Here is a 9198-nt window from a genome sequence, read left to right on the forward strand (position 1 = left end):
GCGCCGTCCGGGGAGAGCCTGCGGCAGCGGTCACTGCGAGCGCCGGGACACCCCAGGGCTGCTAATAAAACCTTTATACATCCTGTTCCCACGCTAAAACCGTGAGGAAAGGAAGTCGTTTCCGAACCAAATAAACTTCTTTATTCATAACACAGCCTAAAGATAACAAAACAACTTAGGTAATTTAAACCGGCGTTTCAGGAGCCGCCTCGCCCTCAGAGGCAGAGCGCAGGCGCGGCCCATCGATGACTCGGGGCGCGACTGGCGCTGCCTGCCCGCTCCCATCCCGGAGCGCTCGCTGTCCCGCGCCGCCCGGAGCCGCCGCCGCCGCCGGGAAGCAGGACCATGGTGAGGGGCGCCGGGGCGGGACGGGGCACACGGCCCGGGACACGGCACCCCCGCCGCCTACCCGGCCTGCCCCGCCGGCGCGGAGCAGCCGGGAGAGCGGGCGGCGGGGAGCGGGCCCGTGAGTAAGCAGTTCCCGGGCCATGCGGGGCCGCGGGCGGGACTGGGCCTCGCTGCCGGCGTGAAAACGAACGGGAGCGGGGAGCGGGCCCTGCTTCGGGGCTGGGACAGAGAGTTCCGAGGCCCTGTGAGGATCCACGTAAATATCTCTGCAGAGGTCTAGAGCATCTCTGTTGTGAGGAGACTGCGGGAGCTGGGCCTGTTCAGTCAGGGAGAGAAGGCTGAGAGGGAATTCATTAATGCGTACAAATATCTCAAAAGTGGGCTAAGAGTATGGTGCCAGACACTTTTCAGTGGTGCCCAGGGACAGGATGAGGAGCAATGGCCATAAACTGAAACAAAAGAAGTTCCACCTCAACATAAGGAAAAACTTCTTTACACTGAGGGTGCCAGAGCACTGGAAGGGCTGCCCAGGGAGGCCATGGAGTCTCCCTCGCTAGCAACATTTAAACCCACCTGAATGTGTTCCTGTGCCACTGCTCCTGCCACCCTGCCTTCCCGAGGTCCCTTCCAGAGGTCCCTTCCACCTAAGAGTTTGCCAAAGGGAATTTAACAAATTAAGAACTTGTTCACAGAAAAGGTGGTCATTGGAATGGGTTGCCCAGGGAGGTGGTGGAGTCACCATCCCTGGAGGTGTTCAGGGAGGCTGGATGTGGCACTCAGTGCCATGGTCTGGTTAACAGGGTGGTGTTCAGGCACAGATTAGACTTGATATATCAGGAATCTTTCCAACCCTATTGATTCCGTGGTGATTGGATTCTGTGGAAACAAGCAGGGTTTCCTCCAGGAGCATTCTGTTAGCTTATTAGGGATACTAATGAGTTTTATTTTGTTCATTCCAGTTTCGCAACCAGTATGACAATGATGTCACAGTTTGGAGCCCGCAGGTAAAACCTTTATGCACTTGCTCACTGGGGTTTTAACTTGCTTTTTGGGTTTTCTCCACCTCACAGCAGTGGTATTACAGTCACAAAGGTTGTGCTCAGTTGCCTGAATCTTCCTGCAGGCTGCTCCCCTCTCCCTTTGTAGGCTGTAGGTGTCCAGAAAGCCTTCACTCAGCACATCCCTGTCTGCTGGTATATGAACCTGAGTGCTGCTTACCTGGGCTTTGTCCCCTCCAGGTGCTTTAGGCAGTTGCTTTCTAAGTGTACCTGTGAGGTACAAAAGAGATGCTGTCATCTTTGAGTGGTTGGACAGGATGATCTTGTAAAGGTCCTTTCCAACCCAAACCGTTCCACGACTCTATGATCCATTCACAGAGCTACAATAAGTTGGTAAGTAAGATACAGAAAGCATGAAACAGTTTCAGTCTCCCCTAAGTTACTGCTGGGTATTTCTTCTGTCCACTAGATAATATGGGAAAGAAACTATTTCGTTTATAATTGGGAGGTTCAAGTGAGATTTGCATTTGAATTTGAAATTTTACTACCTCTGAATCAGTTTCACACTGTGTATTGTTACTGAAAACACACTGTGTGTTCTGAAACTTTCACAGCTTGTGTTGAAAGTAAATATTCTGGAATTTTAAAAGCCACTGTCAGCTGAGGTATTTAATATTGCCTCTTCTCTCACTATGGATATTTTAAGACAGGATACTTATAGAGAACCAGAACCTTGGAAGAAGACTCATTTATATATTCAGCAAAACTACAGATTTATTTAAAATGCAAGTAGAAAATTGTATTGGTTACTGAAATTCTTCATCATGTAGTATTATTGCATGTGAGATGCAGTACAACAGAGAGTGTTCTATCCTTTCCATTCTCCATGAAGACAACCTTGAGTATTTCCCTTTTTTTCAGTCAGTACCATGATAGGTGTAGGTGCCTTTGAGCTGGTTTAATCCTTCTGAATGATTGTGTTTCTCTGGCAGGTTCTGTATGATAAATTTCAATTTTTTTTGTCTATCTGTTACTTTAAAAATTACTTTTAAAGCTATAACATTCTCTTGAGACTTTTAGCAGGTATGCTAAATATCAACAGCACAAATTTCTATGTTTTTCTTTAATTGCCTTGAAAATACTAATAGTGTTGGGGTTTTTTCTGAAAAAAGGACATTTAAAATTGCTACTGTGCTGCAATTGCTATTCCATCCGTTCTTGCAGGTGAGGCAGTGATGTGATGCCAAAATAGTTTTTGGCACTGTTAATGCAGGATCAAATCACACTTTATTGGGAAATGTTTTCAAATATGTTAGATGTTTTCAAATAATAAAGAAAAGGAAGTAAGAGATGTAAAAACTTGAAGTAGTTTCACATTTTTACAGTCTTGCATGTTGTTCCTGACAGCTGACAAATTCATGTTGGACAGGTTACTGCAATTCAGTGCTGCTCTTGGGCAGGAAATATCCTATGTGATTGATATTCCTGTTACAGCAGGGGATGAAATTTGACATTAGGGTGTCTCTAGTAGATTTAAATAAAAAACCTTATGCCAAAAATCCCCAACAACCTATGGAAAGGTGGTGTCCTGTAGATCATCCCTTGCACATTCATCATAAGAGCTACTGTGTTCCACTCCCTCCCAACTGATGGGATGCAGCTCCATGGTGTCCATGCTTGCAGGATAGGAGTGCCCATGTTGGCTGTCTGAGATGGGCTGGAGTGCAGAAATTGGGAAAACCCTCAGTGCTTCAGTTACATGGACATTAAAGCTCCTGGCCACCTCTGCAGAGCTTGTAAGGACTTAATTTTCTTTGAGACCTCTACTCCTGTTTCAGACTTGGCTGCAGTTGGCCAATAACTTGTTCAGAAGTTATAGGGGAGTGTCTGGTGAGACACAACAATTGCATAAGACTCATTTCTTCAGCCAATTAAAAGTAAAGTGTCCAGCTTCAGCTGGAAGTTCTGTCTGTCTTTGACTCACGTGCTGATTTAACCTGTTGTGCAGTGAATATCCCCACTGGGGTGGGGAATCAGAGGTCTGAGAATGCAAACCCATTGGAAACTGATTCAGAGGATTAACTAGAGAGTGATTGATTCCCTTTGACTTGGTTTTGCAGGGCCGAATTCATCAGATAGAATATGCCATGGAAGCGGTGAAACAAGGCTCAGCTACTGTGGGGCTGAAGTCAAAAACACACGCTGTCCTGGTGGCTCTCAAGGTAACTTCTGGTCTCAGTGGGGACAGTATTGTTCATAGAAAAGTTTTGGTCTGGGAAATTAGTTTTGTGTAGTCTGTACTGAGACATGAAATGTAAATGCAATTGCAGATTCCCTTTGCTTGAGGACTGAAATAATTCCAGTACCTATACAAAACAGATCGTCACAAACTGATGGAGGAAATGAATAGATTTTTTCCCAAAACAGATGTGTTCCTCTTTTTTTGTTTTCTTTTCATTTGTTATTAAGCAGTAAATCTATTCCTTTCTTTTCCCAAAACTTGAGTAAGTGTTTTCCCAAAACTTGAGTAAGTAAATTTTTTTTCTTTTGTTCTGAGAGAACTGAAGTGGAATTAGTTTTTTCTTGTCTTCTGTTGCAAGTTTATAATTTTTTTTTGTTTGTTTGTTTCATGAGCATATTCAGTTCTTGCTATAAATGTTAGCAGATTTCTCCACAGTGCTTGGCAGACTGTTCAGTTTGCTACATAGCTTTCTCCTTTTATGCATAGAGAGCACAGTCTGAGCTGGCAGCTCATCAGAAAAAAATCCTGTACGTTGACAACCATATTGGTATCTCCATTGCTGGACTTACTGCCGATGCAAGACTCTTGTGGTGAGTATCCTGCTTGTTGTCTTACACATTGCTGCAATAATGAGGGAAAGTTCATTCAGACTATTGCAAATGACATTTTCTGCTTTGCTAAGGATTAGTCTTGAGTTGCTGCTTAATGTTGTATTATGCCAAAGAGCTCAGCATGAAATTATGGCAAGTTTTTAACTAGTTGGCAGAAATCTCATTTGCTTGGCCTAAAATTTTGCTCTTTGGTTTTGTTACAAGTAAAACAGTCCTGTCTGGTTTCCTCAGTGTGATAGGGTTTCTATGCAGTCTGAGAAACTCCATCATTTCTTTTCCTCTGGCAGCTGCTTCTGTGAACACATATTTGAGAAAGTTATTAAAGACATACAGTGCTGTTTGTGTGGGCTTCAGGGGGGCTTGCTTTTAGCAACTTTGATCAGAAGGGGTGGGAAGGATTTCTGAAATAAGTTTTAATTGCCGCAGTGTCACAAAGCAATGTTACCATTTAACCTTGCCATTTCTCCAGAGGATCCATCTGTTGCCTGCGTGAACCTCTACTTTCTCTGTGTTTGTATGGCTGAAATGCCCAGTTTATGCTTTATCAAACCTGCGGTCAGCTTTCTTAATAACAATGATAGGTCACGTAGAAATGAAATCATGGAAAGCCTTTCACCCTTTTTCTCAATGAGCAGAGCTGAAACAAAAATGCTTACCTTAACAGACAAGCCTTGAGGAAAAACCTCATTGTATCTTTGATCTATGCACTGATTTGAATTTCTAATTATTTTTTTATATTTTTTGCTCCCTAGCAATTTCATGCGTCAAGAGTGTTTGGATTCTAGATTTGTGTTTGATAGACCTCTTCCAGTTTCTCGCCTAGTATCACTAATTGGAAGCAGTATCCTTTTTTTATGCACTTCCTAAAATGACTTTCATCTATCACAGCTTAAAAGTTGAAAAAGGTTTTTGGACAATTCTTCTTTGTTTACACTGCTTGTGTATACTTTCAGAGAACACCCTATAAGGATGTGTTTTGGTCCATCTCTGCTTGGTTTAGGAAAACTCTTGGGTGATTATCATATAATTTTGAGATTGTTTCCTTAGCTTTCTTAAGAAACCCAGATTCCAACCCAGCGCTATGGCAGAAGGCCCTATGGAGTAGGACTGCTCATCGCAGGCTATGATGTGAGTACGCTGCTCTGGCTGCTACTGATCTGCAGGAAAATGTGCTTAGGGAACTTTATGCAACAAATAGATGTTGAGAGGGAAAGATGGAAGAGGCAGACTCATCAAAATTCTCTGAATTAGGAGATACTTTTCTGTATCTTACCCTAAAACATAGTTCAGAAGTGTTAATTAATAGCTAATCCTACCTACACTTACTGAGTATTTTAAGGTGCAAAGATGAGATTTGTTTATATAAGTATTTTGCAATTGATTTTGGATGCTTACAAGCTATTATTTTAAAAACTTCCAGTAAGAAAATGGATGTGGAAATCACCACTGGCCTCTCTCTCACTTCTTTAGCAACAACATTTTGCTTAATGCAGCACACAGAGAATCTCTGTCCTCAAGATTGTTGACATGATGATGGTTGGAGGAAATTATGATATTGCCTGAAATTTTGGATGGTGTGGTCTAGTCTACAGCAAGTTTTTACTTTTTTGTAGATAAGACAGAATGTCTGATGCAAGCCATGAAGTAGGGAGCATACTTAAGCACAGTGCAATTTGTAGAACAGAGGAAGAAACACTTTTTTTTGCCAGCCATCCTGTCCATTCAGAAGCTGCAGATGAGTGAAGTGGAAAAAAAGAGGTTTTGGGGTTGATTTAATTGTTGTTGTGGTTTTTTAAACAACAGTTTTGAAGGAATTGCATAAGAACAGTGATGTGATCAGCAATATAAACATGTTTCTGTGCACATATATAGGTGTGATGTACCATGAAGCAAAACTCTTTTCTAAAATGTCAGGCTCCAGCAGCAGAGTAGGTGTGAATTTATATATTTGTTTAACATTCTGTGGGGGTTTTCTTCTCTCTTTGTAGGATATGGGTCCTCACATCTTCCAGACTTGTCCCTCTGCAAACTATTTTGACTGCAAAGCAATGTCCATTGGTGCTCGTTCACAGTCAGCACGAACTTACCTGGAGAGGCACATGACTGAGTTCACTGACTGTGAGTAATGGAACTCTCTCTACTCACTGGTGTCCATCACTTCTGCAGTTTATCTCCTGCTGCCACTGCATCCTTTTGCATTTAGTGAGATGAAGATAAATTCTGTGAGCCAAGTTTGGCATTACTGTAAATCTGCACGAAGACAAAATTTCAGAGAATATGGTTGACATTTACATGTGGATGTTTATTGCATGTAATGGAAAGAAAAGCTGTGCTCAAAAAAGCTGTGAAAAACATGAAAAGCCTCTGCCCTTTTTAACCCAGGGGAAGTGTTTCTATAGCAGAGCAGGGTTGGTATGTCAGGGCAAGTATTTAGGTGCTGCATTTAAAGTGGTGAATTTATTTTTGTATGGGATGATGATGAGGAACCATTGAATACCTGCTTGGGGGAAAAAAACTTGAATCAAGGCAGGGGTCAAAAATGGATGCGCTTGACCTCAAATCTAGGGGAAGGCTGGTTTCTCAAGGAAAACTTTTATAACCAGCTCTACTCAGAAAGGAGAGGAGGTCTGGGAGTCAAGTTGACCCAAGCTTATTTTGGAGTTGTCAACTAGATTTAGGAAGAAGGGGAATGAGTGTCTAGAGGTAATACCATATAGTTTGCAATGTCTTTCTGATTCCATTTTAAGGTAATCTAAATGAGCTAGTTAAACATGGATTGAGAGCCCTGAGAGAGACTCTTCCTGCTGAACAGGATCTGACCACCAAGGTAAGGACTAGGTTTCCTTTGCCATTACTTGCAAGTAACTGTGACAAAATTCTTGTGAAGTATGGCTGGTCCTGAAGCTTTGAAGCTGAATACTGGTAGATAATATCTTCATTTCATGTCACCAGTTTATCTACTCTTCTGTGTTCATCTCACATTTAAGTTTCTTCACAAAAATGATGCTTTCACTAAGTAAGACATTGTTTCCCCTGGTGGCTTCACTCTATCTTAAGCTTTGATCAGTGTTTAAGATGCATTACCTGCAGCTGTAGAATCCTTACTTTGCATTGTAAGCACAGTCAGTAATTCATCTGGGCAGTGAGTGAAGGTAATGCACCAACAGTTCATAGAGCATCCAGCATCATAAAGCTGCACAAACTTTTGACAATGAATTGAGGACCTTTTGAAGAAGAAAATTTTAAGGATATCCAATTATCTACCATTTTCCATGTTTTTTTATTCTTAGCTCGCCATGTTTTTTAAAAGTCTTGAAATACTGAAAATCAAAATGAAATTAAAATAGGCCATTTTAAGAAATTGTGTGTTGTTAAACAGGAAACAAAATGAAAGAAATTGAAACCCTCGAATAGCTTTACTTAGATTATGAAATATAGCTTTTTTAAGTGAAAGCTGTAAAGCCAAAGTTAATTGCAGGAGAATGCTTCTCACTGCTTCCAACTCTTTGCTTGACAGAATGTTTCAATTGGAATTGTGGGCAAAGACATGGAGTTTACCATCTATGATGATGATGATGTAGCACCATTCCTAGAAGGTCTTGAGGAGAGACCACAGAGAAAGGTGAGTGGTTCATATGTGAATAAATAGGCTTAGTTGAAAGACAATAATTAGATTTGATCTACTATGCTTAACATAAATTTAGGTCTACTACTCTAGCAGAGTTTTAGGAAGGTGATTTTTAAAATATGTAGTTGCTATATGAACACTGTATAATCATAACTGGTAACTCAGATGCTTATTAAATCAATTTATGCTGGCTTATTAAATCAATTTATGCCAGGCTATTCCAATATCATCTTCTTTCCTCATATCTGATCAAGTATGAGTTTTCAGTCTTTTACAGCAGAAGTGGTTGCATATGTTTCTCACACCGTTAGCAAGACACCTCTGTAGTCTCCTAAATACCAACTGTGTTTAATTTGGATAACAGGAATTTGTGAGCTATTGGCTGACACAAGCTGCATTTACTACTCATAGTCCTCCAGTAGGGATAAAGCTGATTTGTCAGGTGTTGTCTTCTGCCTTCCTAAAATATTTCTTTTTCCTCTCTCTAAGCCGGTTCCACCTGTTGAAGAAACCGTGGAGAAGGCAGAGGAGCCAATGGAGCACTAGTTGGTGGATGAGTTCCTCTGTTAATGTATAATTATCCAGGAACATTTATCCATTTGCTGGTAACTTTATCCTCACCTATATATGTTTTCTGATGCTACATTCTGAGGATTGCTCGTAAAGAAAGGAACCAACCAACCCACCTATCCTTAAAAGACAGGAGGACATATCTGGGTGTAACTTGGACAAGAAAGGTGTAATCATTTTCTAAAGAGTACATGATACTGTTTTATAAAGAAAAGATACTGTCTTTAACTCATAAGGACAAGTGGAAATAAATTACTTTCTCGGACTCTGCTGTGTTTGGTTCTTTTTCAGTCTGAACAAACAGCTATTCATAAATAGCAGTGTCATATCAAGGTGCCATTCTGTGTTTGACCATTTGTTAGTGTTTGCTTACCATGTAGAACTGAGAGGATCTTAAAATGCCTATGAAACCATAAAATAGTGATGAAGCAACCAGGGAACAGCAATTCCCTGTGTCAGTTTGTCCCAGCTGAAAAGGCATGTGTGGTTGTGAGGCTGAAGAAGCGTGAAGCTGACAGCCAGTTGTGGTCAGGTTTTCTGGGGGGATTTACTCAACCCCCGCTCTTTTAGAATGCCAGTATTTCTTTAGAGCCATCAGCCAGCCTTGGGGCAGAACAGGGCTTTTAGCCCACTGAGGGCTGAGTTGGAGTAACAAAAAACCACCACAAGCTCCCATTAGAGGTCTCCTGAGCTGAGCTATGGAGTTTCTGCATTGCTGCTGAACCAACAGGTTCTGCAGGGTTTGTCCCTTCAGCTTGGTCTGCACATGATGCTCTTTGGATTTAAGCTGAATGCCACAAA

At 41.7% G+C, this 9198-nt stretch overlaps 1 protein-coding gene across 1 annotated transcript; it reads left to right on the top strand.

The window, feature by feature from the left end:
• Positions 1–264: 264 nt before the first annotated feature.
• Positions 265–8662, top strand: PSMA1 (proteasome 20S subunit alpha 1). Its single transcript, XM_084207307.1, has 10 exons — positions 265–348; positions 1308–1352; positions 3467–3568; positions 4075–4178; positions 4952–5040; positions 5257–5327; positions 6188–6317; positions 6947–7026; positions 7717–7821; positions 8317–8662. Exons 1-10 carry the CDS (start codon positions 346–348, stop codon positions 8371–8373), a joined length of 786 nt encoding a protein of 261 aa, XP_084063433.1. The 5' UTR covers positions 265–345; the 3' UTR covers positions 8374–8662.
• The last annotated feature ends 536 nt before the right edge of the window (positions 8663–9198 follow it).

The sequence above is a fragment of the Fringilla coelebs genome, assembly GCF_963513975.1.
Source record: "Fringilla coelebs genome assembly, chromosome: 6".
Classification (NCBI taxonomy): domain Eukaryota; kingdom Metazoa; phylum Chordata; class Aves; order Passeriformes; family Fringillidae; genus Fringilla; species Fringilla coelebs.